This window comes from Phalangium opilio, unplaced genomic scaffold (assembly GCF_054372755.1).
Source record: "Phalangium opilio isolate 3A_F unplaced genomic scaffold, DU_Popi_V2 ptg000217l_1, whole genome shotgun sequence".
In the NCBI taxonomy this organism is placed as follows: domain Eukaryota; kingdom Metazoa; phylum Arthropoda; class Arachnida; order Opiliones; family Phalangiidae; genus Phalangium; species Phalangium opilio.
This window is the reverse complement of record NW_028324218.1, coordinates 5,799,228-5,818,670: the sequence shown is the minus strand read 5'-3', so window position 1 is coordinate 5,818,670 and position 19,443 is coordinate 5,799,228. Positions and strand designations below refer to the sequence as shown.

General features: G+C 34.1%; 1 protein-coding gene and 1 long non-coding RNA gene across 2 annotated transcripts in view; both read right to left on the bottom strand.

The window, feature by feature from the left end:
* Nucleotides 1-197: 197 nt before the first annotated feature.
* LOC149615901 (uncharacterized) lies at nt 198-1,144 on the bottom strand. Its single transcript, XR_016375967.1, has 2 exons — nt 1,071-1,144; nt 198-770 (listed from the first exon to the last, which is right to left on the bottom strand). It is a non-coding gene; the product is annotated as an uncharacterized LOC149615901 (long non-coding RNA).
* Nucleotides 1,145-1,567: 423 nt separating this feature from the next.
* The window catches only part of LOC149615900 (bicaudal D-related protein homolog), a 64,531-nt gene continuing 46,655 nt past the window's right edge, over nt 1,568-19,443 (bottom strand). The window contains exons 2-9 of the mRNA XM_089857363.1: nt 7,775-7,990; nt 7,026-7,142; nt 5,911-6,057; nt 4,497-4,682; nt 3,542-3,868; nt 3,145-3,407; nt 2,952-3,072; nt 1,568-2,557 (exon numbers count right to left, since the gene is read on the bottom strand). Coding sequence (XP_089713489.1) covers nt 2,417-2,557; nt 2,952-3,072; nt 3,145-3,407; nt 3,542-3,868; nt 4,497-4,682; nt 5,911-6,057; nt 7,026-7,142; nt 7,775-7,990 — 1,518 coding nt within the window. The 3' untranslated portion in view covers nt 1,568-2,416. The remainder of the gene's footprint in view (nt 2,558-2,951; nt 3,073-3,144; nt 3,408-3,541; nt 3,869-4,496; nt 4,683-5,910; nt 6,058-7,025; nt 7,143-7,774; nt 7,991-19,443) is intronic.

The following is a 19,443-nucleotide window of genomic DNA, read 5'->3' as shown; positions in this document are numbered from 1 at the left end:
CTCTACTCTACAGTCTCACAGCTCACTGTATTACAGAGGCCTATCACATCGCACCCGCTTTTTCTCTGTAGTAGAATCAATTTCGTCTGCTACTTCTACTGGTGCGTTCAGATAGAAAATTAAATGCGGACTTTTTAAATATATTACTTCAGCGTGTATCATAAATAAATAAATAAATAAATAAATAAATATTACACTTGGTCTTTATATATAATTTATTTATGTTTAAGAACAATAAAACATTTATGTGTGAATATACTATATTAAATATTATGAACCTTAAAACATTTATGTGTGAATATAGAATATTACATATTATGAACCTTAAAACTTTGAACGGGTTAAAATAGGCTTAATATTAGAATAATTCGCCTTTTGAATGTTACATTACTCCGCCTCAGAGCTTGAGAGGTATAGTTGAAGTTTTTCATCGTCTTCGGAAACTTGTTGAACATTTTCTTTTGATTTTAAGACTTTTCGGTCTTTGGAAGCTTTACGACCTTTCTTGACCTTTGACATCAAAACCGGCTTAGCTTTGATCTGCTTCATTACAGTTTTCTTGGTATACATTTTAATTGTAGTTGGAGTTAAACGATTTAACTTAATTGATAACTTTTTCAAATTAAACCGTTCCTCATAAGTTTTAATCTTAGGTGGCAGCACCAAAACTCCGTTGGGCCTTGTACGCGTTTCAAATGATTCATTATCCAGCCTCACAATACGAATTTCTAAAACCTTCATGTCAGCTTCAATTTTCGCGTGAAAGAAATCTAATAAATTACGAGAAATTATCATAATTATTTAGTCTTCAAATTAACCTAATTCGAAGCAGCAAAGCATGCTAAGTTCGTGAACAGTGTTAAAATTATTACTAAATATCTATTGTTCATGAAAATACACATCACTAGTCTCACAGACAGCCATTTTTAAAGCTAGCATACCGTAAAAAATTTAATTTTCATTTCATATCGTAAATTTTGACAAAGTCCACTTAATTTAACATTTTAATTGTAAAAATCGATACTAATTGAATAAAACCAACTACAACTAATAAAAAACAATGAACTTACTTGATTTTTGAAGTAGAAATGAAGATAAACAAACACGACTGATGAGGCGAGTCTACAACTAAAGATTAACGACAACGCGGTTAAAACTAGTGAAGCAGACGAAATTCAAAATTCAAAAAATGTCTAGACTTTGAACCCTAGGAGTCAAAAGACCCACGACCTGTAAAATTTGTTTGATTATCAAAGTTCAAGAAGTGATAGTCAAACTAATCGGTTTTTCTTGCTAATATCCCAAAAAAAATATTATTCTACGCTAAAAAAAGTAAAACTACAGTTCCACTTTACCTGTAAAACATATTAAAATATTACTTATTTACAGCCCTTATTCTAGCTTTCAACTTTCGACCAACCAATCACTGCAGGTTATGAAAAACTAAATGGCGCCAAAAAAAAGGATGGTGAAATCTGAGGCGTATGGATACGCAATGTTAAATGTGGTAAGAATGAAATTAGGCCTAAAGAACTAACTTCAACGTGAGTAACGAAAAACAAACTCATTTAAAATTAAAAGTTTTTGCATATTTTTATTTTCAAACAAAAATCTCCCCACTAAAGAATACTCCTATGTCCAAGAGATCACAATAGTAGCTTTTCTGTTAATAATGCGATGCGTGTATTAAACAGTTTTCGAATTAGTATATTTAAGCCTATTTAGGGTTAAGATTTCTTATTTAATTTTCAAATATTTTGGTCCCCTTTGCATATAAAAACGACAAAAAACCTTGGACCAGGCTTTTAAAAAACCGTTCTGCGTATGTTTAAAAAATACTAACAAAGCACGCAGCCTTATGTCCAAGGCTTAGGGTTATAAATTTTTTTTAAACAGGTTAAAAACAGTTTTTGGTTGTCTTTATAATAATTAATTTAATATTTAAATACGTGCTTTATATTATCTAGTACTAATATGTATGTAAATTTAGGCCATTTTGGAGTGCATATAACTATTTGAAAAGTAAATGTTTTAAGGCATTTTAAAACTCATTAACGTTTGGTTAAACGTAAGCCGAACTAAGGGACCATCTTGGTAACTTTCTCTAGTGGTTGTTATATTAAATTTTAGCTTATAGGAGGGAGTTGTTTTTTTGGGTGTTAGTTTTAGTTTTAAGGGCAAAAAAATGTTACCTCATATAGATGAGGTTCACAGGAAAGTTGCATATATACAATAGATAAATATTTCACTTTTCTCTTAACTGCTTTACTGTATGATAGTCTTCAATTTAGTAGAGGCACGAATGAAGCTACCACAACAAACAGTCTCACTGACCGTAAGATAACGGTCTCGATAGTTCAGATTTTTTTTTTTAAATATCACAATTTAATACAGCGGCGATTGAAATTGGGGAATCTCACCGCGGCCACAAACCGAATAACTTACTCTTGGCGCTATTTTGCCTGGGCCTCTGACTTTTAACGCGTTTGCGGTCTTCGATTTCCTGATTTTTAAGCTTTTTCTTTAGTTGTTCATCTAGAAGAACTTGCATGTCAACCTGAAACATTAATTAATTTGATATGAATCACTTTATACGTTTTTCTAAGAACAAAGGCTTAACTACAGCGTTCAACATCTTTTGTTCTAATTTGCTAAGGCTTTTTGTGAACTATGGCAATTTTTTAGAGGAACAAAGGTTTAACTGCAGCGTTCAACATCTTTTGTTCTAATTCACTAAGGCTTTTCGTGAACCATGGCAAGTTTTTAGTGGAACAAAGGCTTAACTACAGCGTTCAACATCTTTTGTTCTAATTCGCTAAGGCTTTTCGTGAACCATGGCAAGTTTTTAGAAGAACAAAGGCTTAACTACAGCGTTCACCATCTTTTGTTCTAATTCCCTAAGCCTTTGCATGAACCGTGACAAGGCTTAAGAATAAAAAAGGTTGTCTTACCTGCCACTGTTCTAACTGTTGAGAAAGCTCAATTTTTTGTTGAATTGCCTCCATTAGTTGACTGTTGACGTGCATAATGTCAATACGGGTTTTGGCAAGTTCAATTTCAACGGCATTTTTCCTGTTAAAAATGTAAATGCTCAAGTTTCAAACTAACATCGACAAAATTAGGCCTAAGTCAACTAAGACGTACCTTGCCACAGCTTGATCTCTACCCTCCCAAGCTTTCTTGACTATTTCTTCTTTGGCAAGTTTGCTGTTGCTGATATCTTGCTTCATCTGGTCCCTCTGTTCCTGAGTGGCCTTTAATTCGCGTTCCTGAATAGTAAGCTTTGTAGTTAGTTCCGTGATTTCGTCTTGCTTGGACTTCAACTCTTTGTTCTTTTCTTCGAGTTGCTGGCGTAATTTGTTCGCCTCCTGGCGGTCGTCAACAACGGACTGGCAGGCAACGCAAGGCTACGTAACAAACAAGCTAAATATTAACAAATTACCAAGCCTTATTCCCGCCAACCAGCCAGGAGTGTTCAACGCAATACATTTGCAGTCCAATAGTAGCGTGAAAAGTAAAAAAATAAACAAGATGGGCTTACCGCGTCAGAGGAACTTAGTTGCAAATCTTGCATAAGGGAACGCAATTCTTTGATGATATTAGACATCATTCCGACCCTGATTTGTTGGGCGTGGATTTCTTCGGGGGAAGGTGGCAAGCCGCTATCAGCAGACAAATTATCCCTTCTACGACGAAGATCGGTGCATAGACGCCATAATTGTTGGTAAATTTCGACAAGTTCTTGACGAAATTTCCAACTGTCTTCATTATCGGCTAGTTCTACTTCGTCGCATTCGATCTCGTCGGCGAAATCACCGTGAAAACCAATTGAGGAGCCCGGGTGTGAATGAGGACGGCTTCGACCACTCTGTGTACAACAAGGGTCCACCATTAACGCTCAAATATTAATTACCCCAGATAAATTATTAATTTATTAATGGCTCGGACTAGTTTTTAAATTCAAGAAGTTATAGTTATTGGTTCTCTGGACCAGTTTATTAAGAAAATTAAGTTAGGGGACAAAACCAAAGACCAGTTTAATATTTTGGACATAGGTCCAAAGGAGACTGGCCACTCACTAAAAGACAGGGGATAGATTTAATTTTAGAAGTAGGAATGGAGAACGGTTAGTATTTACTTCAGTCCGGCTCATAGCCCAGTACTGAGCCCCTCCCTCCAACACGTAACGAAAAGTAAAATTTATCTTATTGGCTCACTTAAACTACGTTTTGATGACGTGTCTGACGGGGACGACGAAAAATGCGTAATTCCTTTTTACCTCTGTCGCTATGACCCGCCTCTTCTTTCATTTCCCCTCCCCGTCCCGTGGAAGGGGGTTCGGACTTTGACGCGCGCCCACATTACTCTGTTCGCCATTCCTACTTCTAAAATTAAATCTATCCCTGGATTTACTTATGTCTTTAAACTATTCCGAACTACTCAACCAATCCTAAAACTAACACAAAATAAGAAAACAAGAGTTAAAAGTAACTAACCTGACTTCCATTAAGAGACCTGATTTCGTCATCTATAGAGGACTGTGAGGACATTTCAATTTCGTTGTACAGTGACGTATGACCGTAGCTAGGTGTACTGCAACTCCTCCTAATGGACTCTAACTTGTCCTGCAAACCCGTGTTGACCTCTCGTAATTCCTCCATATCTCTCTTCTGACCACGAAGCTGAAAAAAATGTACCCCAAAACAAACATTATGACTATGACCGATCTTAATTAATAATTGATAATATATTCCAAATTCCAGTTATTCATTAAATAAATAAATAAATAATAACTAACATATTGAACCGAAACTGGCTTTAAATTTGGCCATATATCAAATTTGGGCCATTTTAGGGGCAACATAATCTACGTTCTAGCTTACACGACCTTTCAGAGACAACTACCTATAAATCTCGAAGAAAGATATTTTCATTGACAACCCGGGCCAGCGAAAACACCCCGGGAAATAATTTATTAGTAAGCAGAATCCGAACTAATTAACAACTTCTACCTAGATCTAATATTCTAGTTGGTTCTTTCTTTTAAGATCAGGAAAAATTCCTCGTTACATGCAAAACAGTTTAAGTACACGTGTAGTACCGCGATGACAACGCGGAATTTATGAGACGAAAAATACTTCCTTCCATCTTGAATGTGGAGTAAATACAGGGTAGTCCACAAAAGGGAGGGCAATTATAGGACCAAAGTACAGTGGGATCAGGGAGCACAAATTTTGTGCTCAATGGTGGGATGGGTTTTGAGACGAAAATGTAATTTCTATGACATTTTTGACATACACACAAGAGCCAATATTTACAAGTTATGAAGGATTAGTGTTTTAGGGATGGCCCCTTAAATAAATTAGCCCCAATCATTGTCTTTCATTGTTTCTTAGTTATTAAATTTAGGGGGCCATCCGTAAAATACCCTAAACAAATTATGAAATATTTAAGTATTTTACGGATGACCCCCTTAAATTTAACTGAGAAATTGAAAGACAATTATTTCTAATTTAATTAAGGGGTCATCCCTAAAACACTCCAATGTACGTAACTTGTTTAGGGGGTGTCCCTTATAGGGAAAAATGTCATAGTTAAATGACAGTTTCAGTTCAACTTCAAAATTGATTTCCCATAGACCTTTTCAACGTAAAAGAGGGTATAGGCAAGCCTCAGTACAGGGACATACAATGGGGTTGATACATTGTCATCCGTCTCTGCATGCGCACTCTCATGATAGAAAAAGACTAGTGCGCAGGCGCCAAAAAGCGAGATAGAAGGCAGCGTTTTACCCCCCTTGTCTTTCCCTTTTAGTTATATCGAAATGGTCGTACTTCACGCTTTTATGGAACTCATTTTGTAATATCATATTGAAATTAGTTCAAACATAGGAAAGGTGAGGTCGGTTACCTGTTGGTCTTGTTCTTTGGCGTGCTTTTCCAGCATGAGTATCCTGTCACTAGATTCTTCAAGAGAAAGACTTAAATTTTCTCGTTCGTCAATTAGATTTTGAATCCGCCTCTCGAGATCAGCTTTACGATCTGACAGTAATTCAATCTGTTTTAAAAATGAAGAACAAAAAACTTTAAAAAACATATAAAGATCCACTCCCCTTTGATGACATCATGTAAGTTCTAGATAGGTTAAGCAACATCAACAAGCCACAGGCTTAGTGTGGAAATCCCTTCATAGACAAAGCTTAGATTAGAGATATTTCGCTAAAAGGGTTTTATGGCGTGGTCGAAGTATTGCCACACCATTTGGGTCTAAAGAATGAAATGCTAGCATTCAAATTGAATCAGTTCTCGATTAACTTAGCTCATAGAGAGCCTGGCAATACTGCACTGAAGTTAAGCTATCTATAGACAGTGTGCAGACTAGCTTTGTCATTGACATTTTTTTTTAATATTTTTTAACCAATTAAAAATTAGACAATTAAAAAGATGGAATCGAATTATGACGTCAGAAACATGGCACTACTAAAAAATGGCTACGTGAATTAATTACATCATCATGTCTTGCCAGAATTAATAATTATATAGAAGTGACAAAAGGAAGTCTTATTGTCGCGATGATACTCTTAGAAATGGGAGGAGGTTGAATCTCATGCCTTTAATGACGTCAACAAAACCCAAGCATTGATTGCTTTCCCACATCGCCGCAAGTTCATCAGGAGGAGTTAAAAATCTCCTGACTTACAACCGATAAAAATTAAGATGCAGAATTACATGTACTAAAGAGGATTACTTAACAATTCTAATAACTGAGATTCACTTAATCTGAGTCAATGATAACTTGGATATTGTTTAGAAAAGAGATTAAAAAGTAACTTCCTAAAAGCGAATCCTTATCAAACTAAACCAAGATAACTTGAGACAATTTCGAGCTAGAATGTAATTGGGGTTTGTTCTCGATAGTGTTTTGAGGTTAGAATGATCCCTACATTACAAAATTATTAATTTGTAAGAAGGAGAACAAGAAGCTTAATGAAATTAAGCAAGTATAGATGTCGTTAAATACATTACCTCTTCTTTGAGACCTTCTAACTGCAAGGAATGATCAGAGAAATTGGAACGTCTGGCGTTAAACTGTTCCCGAAGAGATTGAAGTTGGTTCGATAGGGTTTCTTCAGTTTTACTCGCCTGTAAACAATTTGAAAGTTTATGTTTAGATAAAAACAGTACGTACAATCTCTAGATAGAATTTTCATGGAAATGATACTTTAATCATAACAATGTCTAGGCACAGTCTACGTTGATCGTTTCATTGAATTTATAGATCTAGTATCAGGAATGCATACAGCTAATAGGAATTATTGTGTAGTCAGCCATTTTTCTCAACATATCTAGGGGGATTTTGTGGGAGGAGCTAGCTAAATTTATTATGTATGACGAATTATACCTCGCGAATTTATAATCTGGCTACTACTTGCACAACAATACAAAGCACATCTAGTCCGTTTCTTGGCACACAGCCAACTAAAATTCAATACAAAACACCTCTAGTCTGTTTCTTGGCACACAGCCAATTAAAATTCAATACAAAACACCTCTAGTCTGTTTCTTGGCACACAGCCAACTAAAATTCAATACAAAACACCTATAGTCTGTTTCTTTGGCACACAGCCAACTAAAATTCAATACAAAACACCTATAGTCTGTTTCTTGGCACACAGCCAAATAGAAGACAATACAAAACACCTCTAGTCCGTTTCTTGGCACACAGCGAAATAGAAGACAATACAAAAAATAAAGTAAACAAATCGAAAACGTACCTGTTTTAGCTGCTGCGTTAACCTATGATTTTGTTCAGTGAGATCTTGCACTAGCCTGGATTTTTCCTTCTCAGTAACACGGAGTAGAGCCTGACTATCGGCCAACTCCTTCTGCAACTGATCAACGTCGCTCTGCAACTCAGCCAATCTGCTATCGAAGTCCCCTTCGATACTGTCCAACTTTCGCGATAATGCATGTTTCTCCTGTTCCAACAGCTGCGCCAAAAAGAAAGAAAAGAACAATACACGGGGTTAGTCATATAGATGGAACAAGGCTTAGCATTGCACAAAATAACTGTTCAGTTAAGCCTAATCAGAAGTATATAATGCTTTTCTTCGAGAGAAGTGTACTTGCACAAAGTGGGGTAATTAGTAATTGTAACATGATTCTTCCCAATAGCATCCCTTAACATTTATTATAGCAAGGAGTGTCATCCTTCTTCTATTATCACCTTCTGACCCAATCCATTCCCAAGTGGTTCACAACTCACAAGGGGGGCCCAGGGCGTGAAGAATTTCAAAAATTTATGATTATCGAGTCTATTGAAGAGGATCATGGGGGAAGCGGAGCTCTAATAAGATTTTGATCACGTTATAAAGTGTAATGGAGTCGATTTTTGGACGGGGCATTTTGTGTTATGGAAGTTTGGTAATGTTCTGTATTGTATGAAAGAAGTTGAACCAATTGAGAAAGACCACAGGTTGAATGGACTACTGGAGGGGTAGATTCCGGGGTAGATTTAGTTAACTTAAAAAAAATTTACAAGTACGTTTTATGAAGTATCTATTGAGGCCCTTAAAATTTTAATTGATTGATAATCATTTTATGTTATGAGAGAGTTTTAATGTAATGAGTTTCAACAATTTTTTCGCTTGTGCTTTCCAATAGGTTTTAAGCAGCATTATTTTATGCTAGTAGCAAAAGGCACCCGGGGTTGCCCGTCACCCCATTAATTTTCAGCCCGCCATTTTTAAAGATGGCGGCAAATTAAAGCCAAAAGGCCCGTCTAGAGGATATAGATAACCAGTATACTAAATATTAAATAAATCTGTTGTAATGCACGAAAGTTATTCCATAAAGAAGATTTTATTACATTTATGGTCGCCATTTTTAAACATGGCGGCGGATTGGAAAAATCTTTCTTAGCGCGTGTCTACTACTTAACAGTAACGTCCCTGCAAAATTTCAGCCTTCTATGTGAAGCGGTTTGGGCTGGGCTTTGAATTTCAGTAAGTCAAATTCTTAGTAGCATAAGTTTATAAGATATGTTCCATAAGTGTGTCAGTCGTTAATGAGAGCTTGTCATGAAGTGACGTAGGTGAAACGTCATAGATTCTCGTAAAGCGACGCCTAGTGAGGCGCTGTCAAAGGCTTAGTACAGACTAAAGAGGAGGATGGACTGCAAAACCGAGTGTAGTCAATTCTCACGTCGTTCTTGAACTAGCTCTCATTAAGCCTCTAACATTACGAAGTATGGGTAGTGACATACTTATGGAACATATCTTATAAACTTATGTTAGTAGGTAAATGGGCAACAAATTTGAATATTCAAACAACCCCCTTTAATGAAGCGTGGCATACTTACAGAAAACAAATAAATAATAAACATTCGTCTACAAACATTCCCAAAAAATACCACACAAATTCTAAACCTATCATTACAAAACCACAATATCCTCAGCTAAATAAAAATAATTTTCAAAATGGATGTACATTGATACAGACAGCATAAACCCTACTTAATACTACAGTATCGGATCGGATATCAAAGAGAACATACTACAAAAGAATTTTTTTCTATGCACATAAAAGTCCCCCCTATAAGGTATTGACTTTTTATATAATATTCAAAACGTGAGTTGATATCCCATCTGCTTTTATTCATACTCCCTGGTTCCTCACGAAAATAGTATACCATGCATTAAAAAAAATCCTTTTCATAAAAAATTAGTTCAAAAAAATTCCAATTGATATCAATTGAATTGAAATATTTATGATTACAGAAAAAATATAAATTCAAGTTTAATGATTTATCAAGGTTATAACCCTTTTACCTAAAGAATATGGTAAATAGTTTAATATCCATGGAATTTAGGTCATATATCTATTTAGCGAGGTTTATATGTAAATTAAATACAACATATTTGAGTATTTCTTGAAAAGAATTATTTATGATATGAAGTATACAGTATGTTATTCAATTTTAGATTTACGGATTGAGGTGGATTTGTATTTGTATTCACGACGTGTTTGTGGTTTTAAAGTATATATTTGTTTTAAAATTTAGGACTTTTTTTTTAGTTTAAATTCGTATTTATTTAGTTTGTATGTACAGTTAAGGATTTTTAGATTTGATTATGTTAAATTTGGATTCTTTGCATTGTAAGCTTTTCTTTGAGTACCTACAATATGGGGTTTGTATTTTTGCAAATGGCAGAAAACGAGCGTGCAAGTTTTGAGTAATTTATTTGCACAATGGGAAGTTAGGTTAGATTAAAATTAGATTATTTGCATTGTAAGCTTTCGTTTGAGTACTTACAAGTGGGGTTTGTATTTGTGCATATGGCAGAAAATGAGCGTGCAAGTATTGTGTAATTTATTTATTTGCACAATGCGAAAAAGTTATTAAAATAAATATTGCCCGTTAAATTTCCTATTATGCACCTAAAAGATACAAGTGTATATGGTGAAATTCAACGTGCAAACACTGCATTATTTATTTGCACAGTAGAAAAAAAGCGTGCAATATATTAAAGGTTTCCTCAAATTAAATGAAAATTTGCACAAAACCAAACCATAATTACACTAAACTTCGTACCTTGTAATTTAAAACATTGGGTGTAAATATAGGACAAAATCCAAGGCCTAACGATTCCTCAATTCTTGCATTTAACAACAACAAAAGAAACCGATGCCATTCACAATAATCATAGAATGTTTGACGAGTAATCAATTATTGCGCAAACACAAAAAGAAAATGTAGTACAATGATTCGAAGTCGGACGAGAAAACTTTCATAGAATTAAAAGAATAAAGAATACTTAAGAGGTTGGCGGGGATTCACGGGAATAGACAGACGATTAGGGTGTGGTGAATTTGAACTCTTAGAGACCCAGCTTGCTTTTGTATTTTTGATGCTTCAAAAGAAGTGTCGATTTAAAACATAAATGTAGGGCAAAACCTCACGACAAAAAGATTAAACCTACACCAAAGGGTCAAATGTAATTTCAAACTCAAGAGAAATATTTACAGATATTCTGTCCTTATTTTCAAATAATTTCTACTCTACTCCCTTAGGGGGTGGGTTTTAAAAAAGATGACATCAAGTAAAACATAAACACGGAAAGTTTTTGTCTAAGTTTTATGATCTTTCGTGATCTTTCAAAGCCCGTTATTATCTTTAGTTATGAGGCGTTAATACCTTAGGGTTAAAAACTTTAAGTTTAAAATAAGTGTACTGGTTTGATGTGAGTACGTGTTTTAACGTTAAATTTAGTAAATTGGTTGATTTATTTATTTACGAGCCTTAAATTCGTGTTTAATTCTTGGCTTTCAAATGAGTACTCGCAAGTTATATTTTGGAACTAAATAAATAGTTCAGACATAAATTTACGCACTTGTAAACTTCAACTTTTGAGCAACTATTTACGATTATGTTTCTTTTTAGTATATCAACAAGGTAGAATTTTGGCTATAGACATTTTGGTATAATATTAAATATAAAATAAAATTTTGCTTAAATTTTACGCTATGTATATTTGTTGCACGTATTTTACGCATTTTTAAGCACAGTTTAGATATATTTGAATTTATGGCTTATATTAGAAGCATAAATGCAACTTTAATACAGCACTATTACCTTTAAAATGAGAACATTTTAAAATGCTCAAAAATGTGTGCACAAATTTTACGCACAGTGTAGATATATTTCAATCTATCCATGGCTTCTAATACATTATTATGAAGCATAACTGAAACGTTAATATATCGCCATTATCTTTAAAATTGGTAAATTTTAAAATGCTCAAAAATTTAGGCACAATTTACGCTCAAAAGTAAAAATATTGTAAACTATGGCTTGTGAGAACTCATTTTAAAGCTCAAAACGAAACTAATTAGAACATAACAGTCTGTCAAACATAACACAAAGTATAATTAAATTAAAATTAATTTAACAAGAAGTAGAAACACCCTTAACTAAATAAAGCCCATTATATTCTATTATATTTATAAAACACAATAGAAAATGGCACTTCATCTGAAATATGACTTTTCATATGCCTCTTGAAATTAACGAGAATTTCTCTTTCGAATCGACAATGCACGTCTCAAATGAACTATAGCACGATGCAAGGTAATTTCTCGTTGAAACATCTACAGCTTCTACACTATCACCACTTAATGCTAACATCCATAGACATTCACAAACAGAGAAAGGCTAAAACTGCTGATAGACAGAACAAGGGTTGACAGTTAATGAGGCTTTTCATTAGGTATACAACCCTCCGTCCGATTCGTAGAAAGTTAATGCATTAGCATTAGTCATCAACTCATAATAGAAAATGAAATTTCATTGTCATGCGCCAAACTTAAGTGACAAGAATTTTCAGTAAACACATTAATTCTTCAGCCTAATTTGAATTTTTTTTTATTATTATATTGAAGATTTAGGCCTAAAAAGTGACAAGAATTTTCAGTAAATACGTTTAATTCTTAAGCCTAATTTGAAAGTTTTTTTATTATATTGAAGATTTAGGCCTAAAAAGTGACAAGAATTTTCAGTAAACACATTTAATTCTTAAGCCAAATTTGAAAGTTTTTATAATATTGAAGATTTAGGCTTAGCGATTGGCACGCAAAGTTGCAACAATTGAAGCATGCAAGAACTATGCCTAGATACCGAAATAATTACTGAGAGAATTACGGTTAAAAAAATACCGAAATGTCAGTAAAACAGCCAATTATACATAATAATAATAATAATAATAATAATTCTTTAATGTACACAGCAACAATACAAGAGTACCTACAAGGTTGTGCACAGTATAAAATTAAATTAAGTTAAAACCAGAAAAAGAAACAAAACTTTCCAATATGGAATTCGTCCGTAGGGGATACAATAAATTATATATGTTAAAATTAAGTATACGTTAAGATAACTCTAAAAAACTAAAATTATCTTAAGATATTACGTTCTAGTACCATCGATTTTAGTTTTCTTTAAGTTGAGAACACCATTAAACAAGTCTATTCCCATAAATAACATAATAACAACAAGTTTTCAGGAACAGCTAATAGGAATTATTGTGATACATCCATTTTCACCCAATGTATCTAGGCGGGCTTTGTGGGAGGAGTTAGCTAGACTAATCATAGAATTCATGGAAATTAACATGGGAGATATGGCTACACAATAATTCCTATTGGCTGTATGTATTCTTGGTCACTTAAGTTTGTAAAGTCACTTATGATGTTCCTAACAAATTACTAGAAGAAAAAACCCAGACCAAAAAAGTAGAAAAGTGACTTTTTTGGATGGAAAAAAATTTATTTCCCATCTCGTGCAGCAAAAATTATGGGTAATTTTAGAAGGTATCCAAGCGAACGAATTTCCAATAAAAACGAATTGTAAAGAATATCCGGTATTTAACTATAAATTGGTTTGCTTATAACTTATTTACGCGCTTATGATTAAGTTAAATTGGCTTGTAATCTTCATGTCGCTGTGAAGTTCAATTGACGAATGCAAAAAGAACAAAAAATATATAAAATAATTAGACCTAATATTTAGGTCAATAAAATCTTAACTACATCAGTGGGTTTTCTTTTTCAAAAACTTCATACTCAATTCATCAGTTTTTAGTTATTTACTTCAGTCCGACTCATAGCCCAGTATAGAGCCCCTCCCTCCAACACGTAACGAAAAGTTCAAATTATCTTATTGGCTGACTTAAACTACGTTTTGATGACTCTGCTCACGAGGACGGCGAAAAGTACGTAATTCCTATTTACCTCTGTCGCTATGACCGGCCTCTTCTTTCAATCCTCCTCCCCGTCCCGTGGAAGGAGGTCCGGGACTTTGACGCGCGCCCACATTACTCTGTTCTCCATTCCTACTTCTAAAATTAAATCTATCCCTGGTTCAACTTTAACTCAAGCTTAGTTTATTACTCTTTGTTGATTTTCTCTTCCTGCAACCCAACTTTCCGATTACAGTTAACCATCATCCGCTAACTACCTGAACAAAGAACAAGAAGAGAGAAAGACCAGCTATTTCGAACCGTTCCCATTCCATTATAACGGCGCTTTCTCTACTCGACCTCAGAAGCCTACAATCACATTATAGTTCCGATTGAGCGCACCCCAATTGAATCCATCTCAATCGAAGCAAACAATCAATTTCTTTTTAGTAAATGGATACTTCTTTTCTTCTTCAAGAAGGAGGATGTTGGCACTTAGAAAAGGTTTGAACAAGAAGCGATATCTAGTTTATTAGGGAGAAGGTATAAATTCGCGCCACATTTCCAGCTTTATCTCCAGTCCAAACATAGTAGGTTCATAGTTAATCCCGCCGCCTCTAAATTACAACCAATAGTTAGTATAGGGCGCTGTCGGTTAGCTGTGGCATAGGGGCTAGCCACCACCCCTCTATGCATTGTAAAGGCGTTAGATAAGTGGCAATAAGTCGCAAGATGACTTGGTCCAGTTAGCTAGCTGAACTTAGTATCTCATTGGTTCTTGAAAACTCGTGCACGTCAGCGCGACGCGAATGACGAAAATTACAGTCATATTTTCCGACTGAGGAGAGGCGAAATAGCCCGGCGCCTCCTTTTACGTCCCCCCTTGTATTTTGAAAGGGGAACTGCAGGACTGTGGCGCGCGGATGCTCAGGCATCTTATACCTTCTCCCTAATAAACTAGATATCACTTCTTGGTTTGAACCAGTCCCGTTTGTCCGCGATCTCTATCGGTTGAAAGAAAGTGTCAACTACTACCGCCTCTACAGACTACAGTTCATTGAATTCCGATTAAGGTTTAGCACGCTATTTTCGTTTCGTTTTCATACAATAGCCAAGGGTTAAGGGTACTAAACATATCGCGTATGCGTGACGTAATGGAGCCATTATTGATAGCATTATGGAATGGATAAGTTGGTGCGGTGAAATTATTTTTAGATGTATGAATGTGTTGGGTCAAAAGGTTTCGGAGGTTTAAAAGCGTATCGATTGACCTGACCTATTTTAAAATTTAGGCTTAACGAATTTAGGGTTAAATTTGTGTCATTGTTTTTCTAAAGGTATAGTAGAAAGGGATTGAAATAAATGTCGTCTGCTATGGAATAAATATAGTAATTATAAGCAAACTTTACGTGGGTTTTTATATACCCTTTAATTACTCTGAAAGCGATCTATAAGTTGCAATATTATGATGTTTTTTTCCAAATATTTTAATTATTGTATTGATGACGTCATGAATTACTATAATATAATTAATTACCAAATTAAATTTAGATAAAGATCTTTAAGAACTTCAAAATAAAACAAACTACGTCCAAATCGGACTAGAAATAAAGAAGTTACGAAGCTTTAAAGAAAAAGTGAAAAAATTTTGATGAGGTCATCAATCACAAAATGACGTCATCAAAAAAAACCTTACTTGAACTTTAAACTTCCGTAACTTCCTTAAATATTAACCGATTTTGACGCGGTTTTCTTCATTTTAAAGCTGAACCCACGCTTTATTCAAAAATTGAAGATCCTTAGACAACAGAAAGAAAAAAAAAACCCAAAAATAAACGCAACCACCAAAACATTTTCCTTTCAAAAATAAATGAAAGTTTTTATCATCAGTCAATCATATAATAAAAAAAAACACACCCACAAATAACCATCATAACTATAATCATAAGTTTATAAGATATATATTCCATAAGTATGATATGCACTACCTATACGATTCGTAATGCTACTGAGAGACTTACAGCTCGAGATAACTAGTTCGAGAAGGAGAACGACGGAAGCGAGTCAATTGAAGTCCTAAGTACACTCGGTGGTGGTTAATTAATTTTGCAGCTAGGACCTATAATTCCATCTAGGTCCTATTTAGTCTGCATTACTAAGCCCCCTTTGACAGCAGCGCCTCACTCACCAGGCCTCCCTCGCTTTATCTCCTCGAATCTATGACCTACCTCACTCACTCACTCACTTCAAAATTACAAGCCTTTCAGTTTGTCATGACCAGATATTAATTAAACAAACTTATGGTAGGAACATATCTTATAAACTTATGCTATAGTTCAGTTAACTCTCGTTTCGAATCGATCTAAAAATAAAGGTTGAACAGAAAGTGTGTGTGCCATCGTTTTGGAACCCTAAACCACTTCAGGAAATTAGAATAGAATACCCAAATTGCAAACTGCGATGAACCGTAACTAGATAGGGGTGAAAGCTACAAACAAAAGTTTAAAAGCCCGCGATTTCCTTGCTAAAAGGATAATTCAAACGTTTAGTTCATTCATTCCAATTCAGAACAGAAGTAGCTTCCAATAAAGAAAAATAAGGAAATGACTTTAAAAAGGGTATAATAATAAATTTGATAACCTGAACATAATGCAATGGTTTTTATTTTATTTTTTTAATTAATTCAATCGCTGGGGATTTCGTTTAGTTTCGTATCCCTATTGTTAATGAATACGGGTTGATTCGGGTATTAAATTTTTGGGGATTAAAAATAAGTCTTTGTTTCATAAAATACAATAAATTATACCCTCTAATCTAGGTTGGCCTTAGTGACCTATAGTGTATGATGTAGATTATAGGTTTTGGCTTTTGTTTTGTGGTTCAAACTATCAAGTTACTGTTGAACTATTATTTTCTGAACTTTTTTCTGTAAATATTGTTTTGTAAATATTTTTCTCGATACTAATGTGTACATTCTCGTGAGTTCCTGTAACTTTTTATGTACACAATAAACTTCTATTTCATTCATTATTGAAAAGGGATATGATATTATGTTATAATTTTTATGTCTAATTCAGAAATTAAAGTAGGTAATTGACATTAAACTTCTGAAAAAATTTGGGAAATCAAATAAAAATATTTTTTAAACTATAACCTTGTGACCAGTGACACCCTACTGTCTAAAATAATAAACTAACCTCAGGACCCATAGTTTTACTATAGAGTAATGGCAGTCTCCCAGCTTTGACTGCATTAGGGTATATGGGAAAATAACATAGGGTGCCACTAGTCTATAGATTTGAAAATAATACAGTGGTCCAGGGGACCAGAAACCCTCACTTTCAGAAGTTTGAGTGATTACGACACATGTCGGCTATTCTATCCTATGGTTCCGACTGTCCATTGTCCACCAACACCTCTTCCATGACCTCTTAAACCAGATTAATCGCATCTTTTACCAAGGACCCATACCAATTTGCATCGAAACCATTTCAAAATAAATAAATAAATAAATAAATAAAATAAAATCCAAATATTTACACACAAATTTCCTAACCAATGACACAAAGTTGTTTACTTAAAATGACACAAGATTCACGAACATCATTCGTCGTGTTTTCGTAATAAAAAATTTACCTTGTGAATCTAACAAATCTTTCTTATAATCAAACATCGAAGCAATAATGATGTCAGAAATGATTACGAAATATCTAAATTTATAAATTCAATTTATATACTTCAAACTTAATTCGCAAAAATAATAAGACCACCGTCCTTCAGAAAGAGTTGTAAAAAAAAGTTAAGGTCAATTACGTACGACCTTCAAGGTAAAATTTGTTGAAATTTGTGGGAGGTTTTTTTCTTTCTTTTTAACAACACGACAAAGTCAACCAAACTGAAATTCATTTTGGTTTAGTAACTTTTAAATTCGATAAGTTTAAAGTTACTTGGTGTGACCTATATTTTATTTCTACTTATTTTTCTATTAAAAACTGTAGGTAAGCAAGCGGTTAAATACTCGGTAGCTTTTAAATCTAATTAACATTCGAGTGTAAACGCTTGGATAAATCTCTTAATGGTCTAAAGCGAAAACAGAAAACTGTATAGTCGAAAACAAAAGATTCAGATTTCATAGCGCGTAACGATATCTACTGAAGTTTCTTTCTAAAATGTAATTTACAACAGTTTAAATGTTTTCACGGAATTTTTTAAATCGAAGGTTTATGCTGCTATTTGCGTTATTATATTATTTTGAAATGTTTACAGTTTTACACATACACACCTTTGTGATAACTGTATAATTATTAAGTTTTACGTGATTGGAATTTTGTTAATTGTTTTAATTAACAATGTTTCGTATTTTAATCGAGATTATTAGAGGAAAGATTTCATTTTAGATCGGTAGCCTTGTACTTTTAATTAGTTCAAATGGTAATTACTTCAAGTCGTGTTAATTGGTTAAATACCAGATTTTAATTAAAATGCAGATCATATATGCGTTCTTCTCATCCTAAGCTTTAAATGAGTACAAACACGATAGGGATAAGACTAAATTGGTACTTTAATTACTTCGGTAATTACTTTAAATAGCGTTATTAGGTAAATTACCTTAGTTTTATTAAAATGAACATCATATTCGGTTTCGTCTCAAAGTATTCTTTAAAATGAGTACAAACACGATAGGGTTAAGGGTAAATCGATTCTCTAATTACTTTACTTACTTTGGTAATTACTTTAAAGTCGCGTTATTTGGTTGATTACCTGACTTCCAATAAAATTAAAATCATGTGCGTACTTCTCATCCTTAGCTTTAAAATGAGTATAAACACAATAGGGTTAAGAGTTAACTTTCATAATTACCCCCCCCCCTGCTACTAAGTTACTTTCCAAAGCCCCGTTAAGTTACTTTCAATTACTTTAAACGTAACTTCTGAAGCTATGCAAATAACCCCATCGTGTTTGTACTCAAATGAAAGACCACGAAAAAGCAAATCCAACGGTATCATTAAAGTAACGAAATGGTTCAAAGTACAGAACACATCACAGGAAAACTAAATTACAGTCATTTAAACAGTCTTAAGTACATACATCCTAGACCAAAGGTCATGAGAAAAACACCGAAATTACGTACTATAGGTAAGACCTTGAATTGTAGGCGGTGACTTAACGACCGTAGCTAGGAGTGGCAGACGATCTGGGTAAAGGTGTGGACATAAAAACTAGTTAGATAATGGCGCGTTTTATGGCCAAATGATTAGACAGTCACCGTGTGACTCGCCAAGGCCCAAAAAAATCAAGGCCAGCGCGGATTAAACAAACGCATTAAATTTCTTTTAATATTGCACGTTTGTGTGGTCAGAATTAAGTGCAAAGCTTCATGCGTAATTAGACCATTGTTAGTTTAAGGGCGTTCATATTTGATTTGAGTTATGTTTAATGTCCGCCGTCTTTTTTGATATATTAGGTTAGGTTAAGAACCCATGTAAAAGTTGAGAACGGCATTGGAATCCATGGAAACTTAAGATAGCCATATCCCTACGTTAACTTAATATTGGTACTATGTTCTTAGGTATTAAATGTAAGTTCTACGTTTAGGTACAGACTGGTACTACAAAACCAAAGCATCATTTTGAAACAATCGCAATGTTGGGGTATTTATCATAAATTATCTTAATTTATTAAATGTTAATTCAGTTAGGCTTAGGAAC